The sequence below is a fragment of the Atractosteus spatula genome, chromosome 15, assembly GCF_055471065.1.
Source record: "Atractosteus spatula isolate fAtrSpa1 chromosome 15, fAtrSpa1.hap1, whole genome shotgun sequence".
NCBI classification, from domain to species: domain Eukaryota; kingdom Metazoa; phylum Chordata; class Actinopteri; order Semionotiformes; family Lepisosteidae; genus Atractosteus; species Atractosteus spatula.
In genome coordinates this window covers 19104047-19124685 of record NC_142720.1, presented here as the reverse complement: position 1 = coordinate 19124685, position 20639 = coordinate 19104047, and the positions used below count along the sequence as shown (strand labels likewise).

General features: G+C 37.3%; 1 protein-coding gene across 1 annotated transcript; it reads left to right on the top strand.

Moving 5' to 3' along the window:
• Window positions 1–62: 62 nt before the first annotated feature.
• Window positions 63–19501, top strand: sft2d1 (SFT2 domain containing 1). The gene is made up of 8 exons (XM_088933756.1): window positions 63–285; window positions 4271–4357; window positions 6471–6553; window positions 12640–12721; window positions 14170–14205; window positions 14478–14536; window positions 16943–16972; window positions 18651–19501. Exons 1-8 carry the CDS (start codon window positions 223–225, stop codon window positions 18688–18690), a joined length of 480 nt encoding a protein of 159 aa, XP_088789882.1. The 5' UTR covers window positions 63–222; the 3' UTR covers window positions 18691–19501.
• Window positions 19502–20639: the final 1138 nt, after the last annotated feature.

Below are 20639 nucleotides of genomic sequence, written 5' to 3'. Positions count from 1 at the left end.
TTTCAAAAGCGTAAGTAGAGGTGACGTCATGGCGCAGGGGACGGAGCAGCCAATGAGCGAGCAGCACAGCCCCGTGACTTCCTGTGTCACTTCGCCGTGTGTTGACACGCCTATACTGGACTGAAAGTTAAGGGAGAAGTTTCTGTGCTCCGGGAGTTTTTAATATCTGCTGAAAGAGGGCATAAAAAAAAAACAAAACAAAAGCGCAAGTTCCCTTAAAACATGGACAAGCTGCGTCGTGTCCTGAGCGGTCAGGAGGACGAGGAACAAGGGCTCACTGCACAGGTAGGAAATGACAACAAATGGTTGAAAGTTAGCTGATATCTGTCCAAGCGTGACAGCCTGTATTTTAGTTCGCACTTCTATTTCTGGATTGTAAGGCTACTTATTTACACTACCTTTTATTCTTATTATTGACCTTAGTAAGAATTACTGCGATTTTGTGACGGATGCAGTTTTTTCCTGCTCTTTATTGTAAGTTATTGTAAATGCATATGATCACATATTTTGTTTTAGCATATTGCATGTTGTTGTTTAAAGACATTGGTCGTAACTGATCAAATGTTGTGAATTATTTTTTGACAGTCTTCTTGAGCCACGCGGCATGATCGTTAGTTTAAAATTATCCATGCATCTGAGCTTTTGTCGATGCACACTAAGACGTGTGTGCAGGTCAAGCCATTCTGTCCAGCAATGTAAAGTTCTGCGGTAGTCATTTTACTTCCTGTTTCGTTTGCAGTGGCTGCTCTCGGTCAGGGTAAATAGTAGTTTAACACTGTGATCTGCACCAGGCCTGTAGTTCTGAAGAGCTGTTATGAATGACATGATTCAGCACAAAAGCGATGAAAGACCCTGCGTTTCTTGGTAAACATTTTTTCCCAGTGAGAGACTAGGCACGTTTTAGACTGGACGTAACTGTTGCTGTACAGGGTTTTTCTTCCCGTGCTACACAAAACATGAGTAGAGCACTTAAAAGCACATAGTGACACAGGGATCACACAGTGAGAGCGCATAGTGACATTAGGGTCAACAGTTCCCTGTTGGAAACCAATGATCTTTCGTTTACATTGACGGAATTGGAGCTGAAAAACCTGGGCTGAACTCCCATCACTCTGTGAGGGAGTCCATGCGAGTGTTCTGGTAAAAGTTATTTTATTAACGCTTTTTAAAGCATGTTCTCGAAAAGCTTTACAGAAAAAAAGTTAAAAGAAACAGTTAAAACAACATAAACGGCAACAAACACAGGAAATAAAAATAGCACAAAGAAACAGAAGGTTTTAGGATGCAGTTGAAGATGCAAAGGGGCAGACACAGACTAATTAAATAAAAGCCTTCTAAATAAGAAGGTTTTGAGTCTGGATTCAAAGGAATCTTTAAGATAAGATCACTTTATTAGCCCTATATAATTTCTTGCATTAGGAATTCGTCTTTTCACATACCCCAGCTTGCTCTCCATGAGACACAGACAGGGAGAGAAGCTTGGGGTCAGAGCGCAGGGTCAGCCATTGTACAGCGCCCCTGGAGCAGTTGGGGTTAAGGGCCTTGCTCAGGGGCCCAGCGGAGTAGGATTCCTTTGCCAGCCGCGGGATTTGAACCGGCAACCTTCCAGCCACAGGTGCCACAGAGCTACCGCTCCGTTGGGGTGCAACAACAGAACAGTCCTGTAAACCCCCAGTAGGCAGACGGGCTTGGGGGACAGACAGGAGACCAGAGTCAGATGAACGAAAGCTGCGTGGTGGGGGGTGGGAAGATAATAAGTCAGACAGGTACGGAGGTGCCAAGCCAGGTAGAGGCTTGTAGGTGAGCATGAGGATTTCGATGTTGACACGAGACCTGATAGGAAGCCAGTGCAAGGACTCCAGGATAGGAGTAATGTGATCACTTGCACTAGACCTGGTCAGGATTCTGGCTGCTGAATTCTGGACACGCTGAAGTTTGCTCAGAGTGGATTTAGATACCCTAGTGAGTGGGGCATTGCAATTGTCAATTATATAGAAGACAAATGACTTTGCTAGCTTTTTAGCTACAGTCAGAGACAACAAAGGACATAGTCTAGTGATTTTTCTGAGATAGAAGAATGATGGTTTTACAATATTTGGCACATGTGGGTTGGACAGTAAGCCTGGATCAAATATAACTCACAAGTTCTTTAGATTGAAATTCAATTACAGTACCATCTGTAGGTAATGCGGAAATAGGGTTACCGAGAAGCATGACTTCAGGCAGAGAAAATCAATGAAAAACTGTGATGAAAGTTTGTATATTGTCTTTCCAACGTGTATGTGAGGAATGTACTTCAAAATTAGCATGCTTTATCAATAATACCCTTTGCAAACATCAGGATCTTGTCATCTCAATAACCCTGAGTGCTTCCTGTTTAATCCTGCCTGTTGTGTTAACTGTGTTTGCATTGCTACTTTTTACACGCTTGCGACAGGAGCAGATGGATCCCAGAAGGTAAGATGTTCAACTCGCGTAGTCCTGCAAACACCAAAGTGGTTTCTGAAACATTTATTCTGGATTTGTGTTGTACAAACAAAAATTGGAACAACTGTCTTTTTCTTGTATCCATTTTTCCCTTTTTTGTTGCAGTTATGGTTACAATACCATGAAAATGGTATCATAACCTTAGGTCTTAAGAGAGAGCAACAAGACTAATTTCCTAGTTCCTGGGGTTTTTCAAATATTTGAACAGTTTAAAGGAGCTAAATCTTTTCTGTAGACAGCAAAGGCGTTTGAGAGGAGATTTGACTCAAGCTGATCAAATCATAAGGCTTTTACATAACGTAAGCCCAGGGGCCTATTTCTGACTCGGTAATGAAAGATGACACAAGATTACAATTGAATATGAAGAAAATGTTCTCGGCCTGTGCCAGAGGTAGAATATCTCTGTCCGTGGATAGAATCTCGGAAAATAAAAAACCCTTCTTTACTGTTTCCTGGTCCATCACGCATTCTCCATGTTCTTTCCCTCAGATACAGCATACACCTTGAAGTCTGCTCTCTTTGCCAGATAGCTGACATCAGCCGCAGGAAGCTTTGTGCTTCCTGTTTATATATATATAGTCAGCTGACCAAACACTGTTGCCTGATTGGTCAGGTGACATCATGCAGCTGGTCATCCCTATAAGGTCTCTTTGGAATGTAGTGGGAGCAAGACAGGCCCGTCATGCTCTGGAATACCACATGAAAAAAGTGTTCATGAAATGATGCCTTGAGCAGTATTGTGTTGATATGGCACAATGCAGTTGGTTGCCCTACAACCAATTTAGTTGTGGGAAAACAGCTCAAGGCCCGTGTAAGTGTAGGTAGTGATATAATTTGGAGTTTAAAACCTGAGATGAACGCAGTAGGTCTTAGGAAGGAAATCACTATTGTCAAGCATATATAAAGGAAAAACCAATAAAAAGCTTCTCCTCTTGAATGATTGCTTCACATTTCCTCCAGTATCTTATGCAAGACCCTGAGGAGTTTTTCTGAAATTGGTACTGATGACCAATAGAAGTGGTCAACAACGAAAATCCAGAATTGATGGTAAGATTCTCAGATTAGATTCTCGGCAATACAGCTAATGATATTGTTGGAAGCCCAGTTGTTAAGATTTATTGAAGAGCAGGAGCTAATATACACATTAGCACAAAATGGTCTCATTGGGAGTGTAGCTTCTTTGAAACCTTTGCCGAGAAGAGGCAACAAAACAGAAAGACTGAAATGTGCCACAGAAATGAAAACAAAAACAGTGGGATATTTTCCAAGGTTTTATGTATCTTTCAATTTTGTGTTGGGAACGTAAATGTGTAACATTTTCAGTTCTGCTGTTCTTGTACAAACAAAATGAATTTGAATTTAGATGTATAGCCTTAAAATCCCATGTTTATGGTACCTGTACCAGTGCGTTTTATACCACCATCTTCATGAAGTGTTTTCTCCATATAATTTAATATAGATAGGCTACTCGTTTATTTTCCAGTGCCAGTGTTTATCGATACACAGTGTATTCCATGTCTTGTTTTTAACCGGTGTCTTTCACTCTTGGTAAAACAAGTGCATACAGTTATATAATGTTGGTATGTGAGCAGACTATTGGGTGGGGTTAATTTAAAAATGTCAGGTAATGGGAGTGGGCAGAGATTTGGATATTCAGCGATTTATCATGCGCTTTTTAACTTGTGTAATGGCTCCACTGAGCTCTCCGGATGTACATGAGGTAAAGTTAAGTATGAGAAGTGTTTCTGCTGATGTTCATAATTGTTCTTTGTTTTTTCTCAAGGTTTTGGATGCCGGTACACTAAGCTTTAGTACCAGAGTGAAGTGGTTTGTGATTTGCTTTGCTGCTGGGGTTTTGTGTTCCATTCTTGTGAGTAAACTTTTTTTCCCCTTTTAAAACTGTTGTTCACTGTCAGTTTACCAAGATTTAAAAATATTTAAAGAAAGATAACATCTTTGACAGCATGAGGGGGCAACCTTTCCTAGACTCCCACAGCCACTTGTGTAAAGACTTTCTATCTGTTCTCATTTTCAAATGTACTTCCTCTTATTCTCCACTTCTCTGTTCTTGCATCCTCTGGTTTGCATTTTGAAAACAGGCAGATCTTAACAAGCAGTATTTATAATGCTTCTTCCATTAGCGATTAACACGACTATGCATTAGATGGGGGTTGGTAATACCTTTGAATGCCACTGTATCAGCAGGCAAAACGTTCTCATTTTTAAATAAAAGTCTCAATCATTTATAAACTTGCACCTTACCCATAGCCAAAGGTTTTCTGTAAGTGCAGACGTGGCTTTTTCATGTGCTCATCTTAATCTTCACAAGTCTATAAATATGTAGAGACTGTGAAACTAACAAATTAGTTTGTAGCTGTCTAACTGATTATACTTTGTATATTTAAGCAATTAAAGCAAATAAAATCAAGATAGTAATGTAAATAGATATGGAGGCCTGTTTTAAAAATGTCCAAAGTTTGAAAGCTGTAGTAAAGGAAAACCTTTAGTTAGATTTTTGTGTGGTGGGCTCTTTATACCTGTAGAGCTGCATCCTTCAAACCTGCGGGGATTATCAGTAGAGCCGATTCTGTATGATCATATTCTGTGTATCCTTCCAAGATCTGATTTTCTAACCCTTCATTCATCTGTCGATGTTTGGAATAGAACTTACATTTATTCTGTAATCCAGGATATTTTTCTTTGTTGCTTCTGTAAAGACAAGGTGGAACATACTGATGAGCAGCTCTGAGATGTGACCGTGTGTATTGGGAATCTGAAATTCCTTCCATTCACTTTTTTTGGGGGGGGAACACGTGATGCATTTTTCAGAGTATATACCTCAGATCAGTATAGAATTTGCACTGTGCTTCCACAAGATGGAGCAGCAGGCCTGTTCTGGACCTGTTACTGGATATGTTTATTCATCACACTTGCTGGGTGGCACATGGGTGCGTATATTACCAGAACAAGGCTGATGTAATGCTGGCCTTTGAGATAGTGACTTACAACCATAACGCGGTGTTCCGAAAATATCTTTACTCTCATCTAAGGATTTTGTGGTTTGTTAGATTTCTTGTTTATTTTTAAATGATAAAAACCATAAACTTAAATAGAAATATTAAAAAACATGCGTGTCATTGGCAGAAACAAGCCTTAGGGGCTGTAGTATGGCTGCATCTTAAACTTACATTTCCTTCTATAAAATACGAAACACAGCGACTGTACTATACTTTGTACAGCACGAGTTGCTTAATGCACACCTTTGCATACATTTACTAGAGTGAAGTAGCAGTTGGTCTACATTTCCAGAAATGATTTATTTCAAGACAAAAAGAAAGTTATGGATAATAAAGATATGCACTGTATTGTGTATAATTAGGGTCTAGGGTTTTTCTTGACCTTTGGGACTCTTAACCTTTAGTTCACTTGCATTCTTCCAGGCATCATTTGCACTGTGTGCATTAATTGCATAAATTAACTGACAGTGGTTAAATAGAACAGAAGAATATTACAATTGAAAAAAAATGTATAGAATAAAATTGATGTGCTCTGACTTCCATTTTGGTATCGTTTTGCTTTGTGCTTTTTTTAAATGCTGCACTCTTTATTCTGGTATTTTTCAGTGCCTGAAGCAAAACAAAACTGTTGTTGACACATTATATTCAAGTTCCTGATTATCATTTTAATTTTGAGCTGCATTGTCTGTGATACTGTTGTGAAAAAGGTCTGAATAAGTGTCAGTATCCATCTACATGACAGTTAATTGACATGATTAAATATGTATTAGGTACCACAATGGGATGATTGTTTAGTATCACAGCTGAACTGAATGATAACTCCCGAAAGCCAGGTCAGAAAATTAGTCAAGAAAAATGCCATGCCCTATATATATATAATGTATTGGTCTTATTTATTTTTAAATATGAGTACATTTCTCTCTATTTTTTCTTTTACATTTTATATTTGTTGTTCTTGTGTTTAAGGGGACAGCATTGCTTTTTCTACCAAAAGGAGTTCAGCTCTTTGCAGTTTTCTACACATTAGGGAATTTTGCTGCTTTGTTCAGGTAAGATCTGCATTATGTTTTAATTGAAATAAAACTTTTGTGAAATATTGTACTGTAAATAGATGCAGACATTCTACAATTCTTTGCAGTACAATTCTTTGAAAAAATATGCTGAGTCGATAAAATGTCTTTATTGGAAGACTGCAGCCAATGATGTAAATTAGAGAGTACAAGAACAGATACTTGTGCAGATAAAGGGGCGTTTCTCTGTGTGGTTCAAGATTAGCATTTGTGTCAACGTCTATCATTCAACCCTACCATGGATTTTGAAGCCAGAAAGGAGCTGCACCTTATTCATTGGCCTAGTGAAGAGTTTTTATCATATGAATAGCCCATGCATTTTTTTTCATCTGTTTTGACTCTTAAATGTATTTAGCAACATAACATGCTTTCCATCCAACTCATTCTGTTCTGTCAATCAACACTGCTGGGTAACCAATTAACCTCTTACTTTCCTGCAAATTCAGGAAAAAAGAAACTGTAGCAGAGCTAAAGCTCTATTTTTAATACAGTGTGTGTTATTTAGATCAACACAGTCTTTGTTACCTTGGGTATTTTGTGTATGAAAACAAACTGTAGGTTCCCTGGTGTGTTTATACTCTGCACCTCTGCACTGATGACTTCATCTTGAAACTCTGTGTACAGATCTTTAATCACACTGGGTTGGTCCCTGTAACATGAGAGAACAGTGTTGTGACATATAGTAATGTACTTATAATTTGCATTCTGAAGCTGACAAAAGGCAAACCCTCTTAACTAAAGCCTTGTGTTCCTGGTGTGAAAGACTATGATACATCATATGAATATTGTGTAATGAATATGGATTTTGAGGACAAATTCTCAGTATCCAGCGCTTTTAAGTGACAAAAGCTTAGTTGTTTCAAGCTGTCACTTATTTTTAAAGTAATTAAGGTAAGGTTTTGTGGCCTAGATGTAGAAATAAACCAGGTGAATGGATAATGTCCTGTGTTCCCACACCAAAGGTGCTCATTTGGCAAAGACCAAAAACTAAGCATTTAAAAAGCGGCTTTAAAATACACCGGCATTGCGAACTTACACTCCAGTCCAATAGGTGACAGCCGTCAGCCTCCTATCAACAGCAGTATTTTACAAGACAGGTTGTCAGCTCAGTGTGTGTAAAAATATGTGGAGACAGTTATTAATCCATAATGATTATTTGTGTATTGCCTATTATGTCAAGGGAATTTATCTTTCAGGATGTTATCTTTAAAGTAAAAAGTTTAAAGTATATTATCAGATCAAATCCAATGATCTTTGTTCTTAGGATTGCCAGAAAGACTGATGGAGTAATTATCTCAGGGTAATAAAGAATGGAACCTTTTGTTTTTTGTTAGAAAAGCTTGAGTGCTGATGCACAAAAACGTCTTAAAGGCATTTGAACGATTATATGGGGAAAGTGTAGATTAGCAGTTATGGCTCTGGACTCTTCACTGGAAAGTTGTGGGTTTGAGACCATGCTGTGTTGTACCATGGTGAAAGGTACTATATCATCATTGCTAGGAGTAACCCTCTGATACTGTAAACAGGCACCCTATCCAGGCCAGAGCCCTGCACACTCAATATTCTTCATTCTCATGAGGAGTTCAGGCTTGATGAAAGTAAATATTTTTGTGGTGATTTCAACAAGCAGTCAGCATTTTCAGTCAGTCATCTTCATCTGCAGTACTTTTATGAGTTACTGCCTGATGAAAGTGAAAGCAGCAGTACTGCAGAAAAACATGTTACAAAAATGTAAAGTGTGTTCCTATAATGTTCCTATAATTCCCAATGGGAGCAATAAGAGTACCAGTGGCAAGCTGTTTGAGAGAACAAGATGCATCTTTTGTGTGAAAAGGTTTGCTGGACTGAAAAGTAAATTTTTCACACACTAGCAGATTAATTTTCAGATGCATAAATTCCAATGTTTAGTTTAATTTCATTGTCATTAATTTCTGGTATCCTCACCCTACCTTTCTAAGTAGCCTTAGAATAATTTCCACTCAGTTTGACTATGTTAACGCACTTAGAAGAAAATTTAACTATTAGGAAGTTAAAATATTAACCATATTATAGTAAACAGATATTGAGGGGGATTTCTGGGAATTTGTAGAATGGAACTACTGTGCATTCACAGGTCATTAAGCATTAGTCATTCGGCCCATCATTGATGGTTAACTTTGCTCTTTTGCATTGTTGTCTTGGTGCTGAACCAGTGATGTCTTGGTCTTGGTAACCAGCCTTGCCTTGCCCTTAGGACTGTTTGTAAGGTTTGTTAGGTCTGTCTGTTAAGTTGTCATAATCAATGCCTCCGCTGCCTGGCAGCTGTTAGTATTACACGTCTTTATTGCATTTCTGAAAATTTTAAGCTTTAAATCTGAACCAGATCCATTGGCATAGTTTCCATCTGTAAATTCATGTGAGAAATGACAACTGTCTTATGTGGTTTTACTGAAAAGATACAGGTTTAATCTGCTTTTCTTTCTACATAAATCCAGTTCTCTTAATTGTGATAGTAGGTTCATTCATTGTTGGTAGCTCCAAAAAGGACAGCTGTTGCAAGTAAAATAACTGCAATTGTCCATTTAATTTCTGTCAGATAAGTAACTTGAAACATTTAATGAGTTTAACCTTCACCAAAATGTTATTTGTAGAGGTTACAAACTAAGACTAAGAGAAGAGCCATTGTAGGACGGCAATATGGAGTGGAATAAAAACTCCAATACAAGAGTACATGTGGCACCTTGAGTCATTATCACTGTTCGTTGGAGTGTTGCATGCTTTTGTGGCATTTGCAGTTGTAGCTATGTACCACAAAATTAGGATGATTTGAAGACGCGCTTTTTGTTCCATTTTACAATAACCAGGTATGTGTTTTTTTTTAATGTATGCACCCAAGAATCTTCAGGTGTCTTTAAAGTCTTGTCTCTCCCCATCATGGAGAACAAAGAAGTACATACAGGCTCTTCATCCCACCCATCCATCAGACCATTCGTGTTTTGGAGGAGGTTCAGTGCCTGCTGGACGAGAGGCATGTCCCTCAGTGACGCTTGAGGGCGTTGCAGGTTCCACAGTTGCCAGGCCAGCAAATCCCAGCCTTCCCCTGGGTGCGCGGAGCCACCTGGGATTCCTGGTCACAGCCAGTGACCTGTTCCGGGCTGTGCAGTAGTAATAATATTTGAAAAAGAATTCCTTCCCATTTGTGAAGCAAGTGGTAGTGTACAGTTTCGATGCCCAGTTAATCACTCTGCAGGTCATTACACATTAATAGTATGAATTGAATTTACGCAAATAGCCATTCTAAGATACAAAGCCGAATTCTGACTCGGAAACCTATCTCATTGGCTCAGACCAAAACCTGATCTGCAGAGAAGCCTTTTTCTCTTCCACAAAACAGACTTGATTTGCACCCTGTGCTCTCAGCTGGAGATGAGAATACAGATGAAAAGTACTGGAAGACACATTGTTTGACACAGGAATCCCACAGGACTGGCATCAAAGTCTGGAAACGGATGTCACATGATTTAATTCCTACTCTCGAACGTTGACTAGGCTGCACTTCCTCATCCACTCAGGTAGATTAGTTTTGTATGCTGTCCAAGTGCTTTCATGTTTCACTCTAAGAGCTCAGATCTTGTATTTTTAAAATTCTTGAAATAATTGACCAGATATAACCTTAGTTTGTAGTGGTACTCCAGCGGACTTTTTAATAAATTTCCATTTTCTCTCGTGAACAGAAGTTTTCATTTCTTAGTAGCCGCACTTCCATTACTTTATTGGATTTTTTCAGGTGTCTTTTTATAATTGATTTTCTCCGCTACACTACAGAGCAATTGAGCCTGATTGTCTTCAGTGACAAGTATTTATTTAAAGTTTTTTTTCCATTAAGATCTTTTTTTTTAGATTTTACCACATGTTATGTTCTTAATTTCTTTTTATGATGTCTCAATACTTTGCACCTTTTTCTGTTTGCTGAAAACAGTATTTGGAAGAGTGACCCATTTCAAACCTGAGAAGATAATGCAAAGTGCTTGCAAAGCTATTTTTATGTAAGTGCACAGTGATGCAGCTTCAATGGAGGCATAAGAAAAGAAACTTGTATACAGACTAGATTTCCCAGTAGTACTTGAGTAATACACAGACAGAACAGATAATTGGTTTCAGGGGTAATGAAACACTCTGCTGGGCCACATATCGAGCCCAGAGCATGCAATAAAGGGCTTAAGAAAGGAGAATTCTTCTTTTAATTTGCTTAGATTTCAGAACTGTTTCATTCCTAATATTCCATGTAATTGTCCTCTTACAACTTCATCTTTCCAGTGTTTTTATTCACAGTGTAGAGGCGAATTGTGTCTATGTTCCACTGTCCATTTTCATCTTTAGGCTGATCTATGTATGTATCAGCTATAGACATATTTAGATGCATCATCTGTTTGGAACAAGAGGTTTGTAAATTTCGTAACATCTTAGAATTGTTATGGGTTGCCTTGGTAGAGAAGTACATATTGTACCTATCAGTCAGCAGCTGTTCTGGAAAATTAATGTTGCAGTATGGATAGTGTGCTTGGACACATAATTAAATGTGTATTTAAATACTTGAACCTAAAGCATATTGTGAAGTGATATAATAAATCACTTGTGTTGTTACTGACAAAGAAAAGTGCAGTGCAAACACAGTTGCCTTTCAGAGCTGATAAGTTTCAGTCTGCTTACGTATGTGCCATTGGGATGACTGGCACGACAAGGCAGTAGCTTTTGTCTCTGATCTGTGGAAAAATGTGATCCTTTTTTCTGAAAGCATTGTTATGTGCATGATTAGCATGAATGGCAATTTTATGTTGTGTGGTATTTGAAATCTTTGAAAATAAAACAAACAGTACTGGGCTGCAGACATAAAGAGCCTGAAAATAGCTGGCCCGTAATGCAAAGGGTGAGATACTTTGATAGTTTGTGTTAAAGCCAGCCTTGTACAAATGTCAGGAAGGTCTGGAGGATTTTCTTATATATAATCTGTATTTGGATTTAAAGTTTTGATATTATCTTGTAGTTATTTTAAATTTCAAAATGTAATAGCATAGTGACACTACTTTTTCAATAACTTGCATTCAAATATGTTTTATGCTTATTGGCTTGCGTGTTGCAAGCAGGAAAAACTTCACCTTAAGACTTTAGCAACACATTTATTTATGCTAAACAATAGAACAATGTATATCTCCAAATACTGATATTTCTGGGTTTAGTTTAACAGCAGCTATTTAGGATTGTGTGATAAAATATGAATGAAAGTTTTCACTATGACAGTTATTATCAGTAGTATTTCTTTTGTGACTCTGCAATTAAACTTTTAGAGATAATTAAGCTTGAAGTTAGAAGTACAGTATACCAGTCAAAGGCCATATTTTCCCTGTAATTGAGCAGACTTGATATGTACTTGATCAGTTGACAGGCCGTACTCTCAACCCATCAATCCAAACACCTGAGAACATTTGCAAAGCTCAGCCTTTGTTTCTAAAAACTCTCTGTAACATATTGTGGTCTTCTATAGCAGTCTGACCTAAAGTACTATATGAGACTATTAAAATAGACTAAATACAGTGTCTGTGATATTTGTTGGTTATCCTTAATGGATGTAACAGGCTGGCCATCCATGTGACCTGAATCTGGTTGTTTTGTACCTGCAGGAAAAGCTGAAAAATCAAGTGTTTCAGGCTGCAGTAACTCTCTTACTATTGAGTATTCTACAACCACACTCCACAAAGAAACATATTATATTGACTCTAACATACATAAAAATGTGCTGAGGAATTTGTGCACTTGAAGTGTGTAACTGAACATAGTTGAAAATTGATTGAATGTGGTTTGAAATTGGGTTTGAATTTCAAATGGTTAAGGATTCATTTCCATAACAATAGTGGTTTTCCTTTAAATTCTGAAGAAATCATAATAATCATATACAATAGTTAGGTGGTTTCAAATCACCTGCTAATATGTTTTTCTGCAATGACAACTACTAGTGCTTTCTCTTTCTTAATTTTGTTTCTGTTATTGGTGGGTGTATTTTAACTGTTTTTTTCTTCTATTTCATTTAGTACCTGCTTTCTCATGGGACCATTAAAACAGTTAAAACGAATGTTCGAGCCTACGAGATTGATTGCAACATGTGTGATGCTGGTAAATATCGTTATTAAAATGTGTATTTTGCTGTGATAAGTTAGTGGTTGGGGTAAAACCTGCTTTGAAATATGAGCTTAGTGATAATGAATGATTTGACATTACCTGACATCCAGGGGCCTATGATATTAAAGGCTTCTTACTGAAGAATGTCTTTCAACAGTTACATGCCTTTTTCTTTAGAAATTGGCAAAAGGCATTCAAAGAGCGGTTTAGCTTTAATACACATAATAAGTAGGATGAAATGTACAAATGAGCACATCCTTTGAAACCTGCTGGAGGGACTACCACGTTGCTCAGCTAGAGTCAGAGTGATCCTGGGTTATGGCTAAATGGGAAAGCAGTGCTGAACAACTGGCAGAGCATCACCAGAGAAGGGTAGGACTAGTCAGTCGGGGCTCTCTTATGCTTTCCCAAAAACTGCAACGCCTGTTATTTGTGAGGTGCCCACAGGCTCACATTGACATCATTTAGAGAGCTGCTCCAGTCAGCGCTAACACTCCTGTCAGGCGTTGGGGATCTTGCAGTATGTCAGATGATGAGCAGCTCAGGTGAGTGTATGGGAGGATAAGTCTTTGTGTGGCTTTGCTCTGCCAGGTGAGTTTAGGATGGGTTGCCAGAGAGCCAAGCCTTAAAGCAGTTTGTATAAGCACATTATAAAAAAAAATCATTGGCAGTTGAATTGTTGAATGGGCGACAAAGTGGTGCGGTAGTTGGCATTGCTGCCTTGCAGCGCTGGGGGCCTGGGTTCAATTCCAGACCTGAGGTGCTGTCTGTGTGGAGTTTGTACGTCCTCCCCGTGTTTGTGTGTGTTTCTCCAGGAGCTCCAGGTTAATTGGCTTCTGTGACAGCGGGCCCTGGTGTGAGTGCATGTGTCTGTGTCTGTGTGTGCCCAGCCATGGACTGGCGTCCACTCCAGGGTGTATCTCGCCTCGCGCCCATTGCTTGCCAAGGATAGGCTCTGGCTCTCCTGTGACCCTGTACACAATAAAGCAGTTAGAAATGGACGGATGGAAATGTAGCTAAAGTTAAAACTTTCCTTCCACTATATTTATACGCGTGCCTCAAAGGACTGTGTATGCAATCGTCATTGCACTCATGGTATCCCCAAGGACAGGACTTCACTGATGCACAGTAAATGTTACGACAAGATTCAAGCGATTTGGGACCTGTAGTTGTCATAGAGTTTATTCCAGTTTGGGATTCTAAGTTATAAACACTAGTGGCAATATATCTAAATGGTCCAATGATGTGGGTTTTAATTATGCTAAGCTATCACACTTTTGTCTGTGATGTTTACAACCTTACACATATCCATTTAAAGGCTGGTTTCTTTTTGTGAATGTTTTTTTTATTATGATGTATTGATATATTACATAAGCTGAATCGGGATTTTTTCTGAAGTAAAAAAAACGTATTTATTCTTATTGTTTCTGTTTATTCCTCAGCTGTGCCTAATTTTGACATTGTGTGCTGTTTTCTGGGTAAGTGAACTTTATTATCCTTTTAAAACAGAATGTTAATAAAATGATTATACTTTTGCGTTCTGTTAATTATGTGAAAATGCACATGCTTGGCTTTGTGCTGTTATTGGGGAAACTGGCAACCTAGAAAAAAACCTTAAAAGTACAAAATACCCAGCATGTAATTGGGATGAGATTATTATGAAAATCATTAGGGATTGTATCCCTGCTATTTCTCTTTGGCTTTAATGAACCATGAATCTTGTTTTAGAAATGTATGCTTTTTTCTCTAGTGGCACAAGAAGGGACTGGCAATTTTGTTTTGCATATTACAATTCCTGGCAATGACCTGGTAAGTTTTTTTTTCTTAAACCTTAAATCCATTAAGTACTTTATACAGAAATTTTCCTAGGAGATCTCTGGGATTGAGATTTATATTGGTATATTATATTTGGTAGAAACATTGTTTATGCTGTTAAATCGAAATATTGCAGGATGTTTTTGTACCAAGAAAGGCAGCTATGAAAACTGTTAATATTTATATTTCTTCACAATGAAATATTAGTTGAAACTTTCCTAAAAAAAATACTATATTTTATATTAAAAAAGATTATGTGAAGCAAGAAAAATGGTGTTTGCTTATATCTTTGTTAAGGCTGATCATGATGTATAGTTATTACTTTTTTGAAGAACACCCACATTTCTTTTATACGTAATGTCAAGGTGTAGCTCTACTGTAAGGCTTTAACTGACTCCATTATTCTTTATCTAAACTGAAACAAGGCTTAGCAGAGACTAATGCTAAATCCTCTTTTCTGCTAAATGTCAGTTCAGTAAAATGGCTTTTTGGATTTTTAGTGCTTACACTTCATAGGGAATTTCATTGTTATTAATAATCACATTCTTTATCATTTTTGTATTTAATAGCACAAAATAACCTCAGCAATGTTTTCATTAAAATATGATGCCAAATTTAGTCAATATAAATTTAAACCTTAATCAGCTATTAATATTTTGGTGATCATACATGTCTTTGAAGCATTTTGCTTTTACTGAATAACGCCGTTGTATCCCTAAAAGTTGTTCAGTATGTTGATGCAAAACATTTCATGTTGTCTACTGATGCATTATTGCTACAGAAAATCCTATCTAAAAATCTATAACATTGTTCATACAATTTACAGATTCATTCATTTTCTGTCCTTATATTTCTAAACATGGAGGGTGGATGATTAATGAAATATAATAGTTAAAATGTGTACAATTTATTTTCAGTTTCTTCAAAAGTCCTGGGTAATATTGATTGGTGATATTGCATGTTTGAGTATAGAATTGTATTCATCCTGCAATTTGAGTCAAGCCATACAGCCTATATTTAGAGACGCTGAAATAATTATCAATTACAAGGATTGATGGAATGTGTTTTCTGTCAAGTCTGCGTCAGTATCCTAGTGAACAGATGGCCCTCACTCCACTGTTAAACTTGTTGTTGGTAAATAAGCTAAATGTGCCTGTGAAAAAACTAATCCCATCTGCTGAAAACATCATGACCTTTTGGCCAGCCAAGGAAACAAAGAACAGGTACCAGCTGCTGTCTGGACAATCGTGAACATCCACCTTTTGTGTGGCAAATAGCATTTGATCAGGGACCTAAACAAGCTGGATTGTATCATTTAGTTTTAGTTTGTGTGCTCATCAAATTGAGTAAAGCATTTTTGTTCTTTTGTACAATCTATAGGCTGTTTAGTTATGGAAAAAGCAAATCGTACTAGAAACTTCAGATTTCTAAGTTTTCAGTTACTGAGTCATGAACCACATCAGAGGACATTTAGTACGTATTTTGAGGTGGAAGAATAATGATTCTCTGATGGCACCTCTGTTTCCTTTTGTGTTGTCAATTTTGCAATTAAAATTTCCCGACATGTGCCTGCTGTTCCACATGCCGGCTGGCCTGGATTTATTGCCCATGTAATTGCAGTCTTTAAAAGTCAGTACTTCATTTCCTCCCTAAGCCACTCATCCAGCAGACTCCAGTTAGGTTCCACTGCAGTGTGACCAGCGCTGTTGTAGCAACCACCTGTGACGCATTAGAGAAGTTTGAGTAGCACACACGTGGGAGGGAGATGTTGGGTGCATGCTAAGTATCTATTGACCCGTGCTTCAGCAGACAGCAGGAAATACAGGAAACCCCATATTGCTGTAGTTTAAGAATATTATTAACAATGCAGGCTTTGTGTTTAATTACTTTACTAGCATGGGATTGCTTATTTTTTAATCCGGGAGTTCATCAATTCTAAAAAGTTATAAATTACTTTTACATCTTGTTTATGGTAGATTTTTCACAAGCCATCAAAAGTGCATTTTAATTTATGTTTCGTTAGAATTCTTTTGACTGGAGCATGTACCTCACCTGTCACTAGTCCCATTCACTTCCCCTTCTGGGCACATGTTGATAATATGAATATTTAACAGTATTTTGTATGGATTTCTAATAGTTTCTCTTTTTTATACACAAGTGCTTTAAAAGACTAAAATTCAGTCTGCCCCATGAAACCATGCTTCTAAAAATCTGAATTGTGTACCAGAAATCCTGAAATTGTCCAGTTTTCTCAAAGAGGGTTAAATGATTTGCTGCCTGAACATTGTGTGCTAATCTGCTTTGGAAGCAGAAGGAAGGCTTTGTTTCTACAGAGTAATTGCAACTTTTACAGATATGTCAGCAGAAACCCTCAACACGTGTTTTTAATTATTCTTTCAGGTATAGCATTTCATACATTCCTTTTGCCAGGTAAGTGTACCAGCTCTTTCGTATGCATTTCTCAAACTTTGCTTTTATCACAAATTCAAATTCAAACCTGCTTATTGAAGAGGACAGGTGTTACTTAAAGCAGTAATAAAATTAATATAATGTTTTGCTTATAATCTTTGAGATGTTTTGTTTCACACTTGTGTGCTGAATGGTGTGCAATCCATTGTCCATGTATTATTATATTTAAAATGCTTAGAAATGGGCCTCAGACAAGTTACAGTTATTCTGTCAATATTTGTGTTTCAAGGCCTGCTGAAGGATATACTGATGAAACTAGCTGATTCTGTTATTCTTGTTGTGAAAATATGTTCTGGAGCTAGATACAGCTCTGTTTTAAAATGTTCAAAGTAGTAATTTTACATAACATTTATGCATACAATTATTTTTTTGTAGAAATATGGATCTGTTTCTTCAAACTCACTCATTAACAAATGCCTTTGTTAATATTCCACACTGCATTACCTTATGCTAGTGTTATGCCAAAGTTATCATTATAGCAGGGCATTTATTTCATGTTGTCCCATCTGTTGTCTCTGAATGCTGTCAGTGTTCTGAATCTCTTATTCCCACAGACAATTTGCTAATCCAGATTAGAGAGCTGTGGAGCTTCTTATAGTGTGTTTTCCACAAGGAAACCATGACAGACAGGGAAAGAATAACACATACAGAGTGCCCGTGTCTGCTCTGAAAAGGATGTACAGTATTACAGACTTCCATGGTTATCATGTTTTGCATGGATGATGTCCTCAATACAACAATCTGAATTTGACCTGGGACCTGCACATTTGACCGCTAAATATTACAGTTAATAAATAAAACAAATCTTATTAATGCAAGTCATGAGAGGAGAATTTAGGCTGGTACTCTTTCTGAATTTAATCCTGTACCATAATATAGTGTTTTTCATTACAAGGGGTCTCAAAGTGTTTAACAAAAAGGAGGACCCCACCTCATCCACCTCTCAATTACAGCCCACACCTGGGTGATGTGCAACAGCCATTACATAGTTTAGTTTTATATACACCAATTTCCGGTCATTTATTTCCATTGTGACTTAATTTGTTATAGAACTGTTACATGAAATATTGTACTGCAGTTTTATCCGAAGAAAGCCTGTGATAAATAACTACTAACACATCGTTTTTACAATGATGCCTTGTACATTCAAATAGTACTTTGGTTATTTAGTGCATCGCAATGATTTTAAATGACTTGTCGTCTCCTTAATCCATTGATTACTCTTTTCCTGTGTTTTCAAACTTAATTCACATAGCACTTCCACCTCCTCCTCCTATGAATTTGTCACATTGTTAATATTGAGGATTAGATGGTAATTTCTGCTTAGCAACACACACGGACCTTCTCCTGTTACTGTGGTGACTGCAAATATTGCATCATCTTATAGTGCCTGCATACCATCAGCAAGGTTTTTACTCGGAGATAGCATTAAAATTTTATGAAACCACCAATGTAGAACATTTAAAAATAAAGAATGAATCTACAATGAATAATATCAATTTATTAAATTGTATTTTGACAATAAAGGTAGTCTTGAATATCTCTATGAAGTTTTATTTAAGTGAATAGTCAGGGTATTGAGGCATTAGAAGTACTTTGTTTTGCAACCTAAGAAACTTTTTGTGTTTTTGTTTTCTAGGGATGCTGTTTTGAAGTGCTTTACAACCTGCTTGAGTTAAAATGATAACTGTGTTTTAAGACTGATCCTGGAAAGCAGAGAAAGTGTGAAAGAACATTATTCAGTAACATTATTCCTTGTACAGTAAATATGTATAAAAAAAAATCTTGTGTATTTGCCTAAGATTCAGTAAAAAAAACTGCATACATTTCCAAAGACAGCTTATATACGATTCTAATAGGTGATATTAGAAGCTAAATAAATCAACTAAAGTAATTCAGCTGTATGATTTTCGCTGAAGAACATTTTTTGAGATTTTGATATGAGAATGCATGTGCTGAGTGAGAAAAGGCTTGAGTGTGAACGCTAAATGAAAATATTTACATTTTCTGAAAAATATTTGTTAATAAATGATTGTTTCCATCTATATAAGATTCACTCATAGAGATGATTTATATTAACTTCTTCATATAAACCATTTATAATGAGTAGAACAGTTTATCTGACATGCTAAAAGAGTTGTTTATATCTTAACCAGTGATAATGAATGGATCTTCATTATTTCCTACCATTACTTGTATAGTAGGATGCTTATAAACTCAATTTTTATTTTCAACATATTTGGTTCCTCATAGAAAGTTTTGTTAATGGCTTTATAAAACCATGTGCCCTTAGCTACAGCAGTGTATAAATGTGACATATGGGCGTTAAGTTTCTTTTTTGATCTGTATGATATCTTGGTGAAAAGAACCCTGGAACATTGAGCCAATTTCCTTATTTTGGGGGGTTTCGCTTTTTTTTTTTGCTGTAACGTAATCAATACAAAATTTACTCAAATCATTCATCCCACAGTAATAAATTACTTCCAACTACTTTGCTTTTGTCCAGTTATTGACTGCAACAGTAATTCAATTTCCTGATCTAAATTCATTTTGTATTTTTTCTTATAAAAACCTTAAAAAGACCTTCCATTTCATTTACTACTGTTATCTTTTAATTTCACAGAATTTTTGAAGATTGTCATGGAAGACTATGTGAGCCTTGTTCTGTTCTCTCAGTTGGGAATCCTGGGCAGTTGGTTGAACCAGAAGGGACAAGAAAGTGTCCAGTTGGTAGTACAGGATGGCATGAGTTCAGTGGTCAACACTTTTACTTTATAGCTCTGAGGTCCCAGATTTAATTCCTGGGGGACTATCTGCATGTAGTTTGTATGTTCTTCCCATGTTTGCATGGGTTTCCTCAGGGTGCTCCGGTTTAACTCCCACAGTCCAAAGACATATTAGCTTCTGGGCAAACTGGCCCTGGTGTCAGTGTGTTGCGTGTTTGTGTCTCTGTGTAGCCAGTGATGTGCTGGTGTCCCATCCAGGCTCTGTCCTGCTTGTGCCTGTTGCGTGCTGGGATAGGCTGTGGCTCCCTTGTGACCCTTTATTGGATTAAGAGGTTAGAAAATAGATGGATGGCTCTGGTCCTCACCTTGCCTGCATCCTCAATGGGGAGTCACGGGCAGTTTCTGTATCAATGGAGAGATGATTCACTTCCAGTGAAGGATGTTGCAAATACATATACAGTAGAGCAGGATACAGTAAATTACAAAGTATGTTGTTTTTTTGTCAGCCAAGGATGAAAATTGCTTGAACAACACGGTAGATTCAAATAACAATTTATTTTTTCATTGAATGTTCCTATGGTTCATGCATTTTTTTTTAGAACAAAACACCAAAAAAAGAACCTAGCATTAAGGACTCGAGAATCCTCAGCTGCCAAAGTGTTAGTCATGAAGCTCCCTTTTCAAAGTGCTCTGGCAGCATTTGCTGGTTTCTTTTTTAGGAAGCAGGAATTACGTGTAACAGAGCTTCACTTAAATGGATTAAACTGGTAGATAAAGATTCTGAGGATGATAAGAGACATCATTACCATGACAACATGTGAGCCTCGGGCTTCTGTTCTCCACAGAACAACATCATGCTGAGAACAGAGTGGCCAGAACTAGTGTAGGACCCTCTGGCTTGT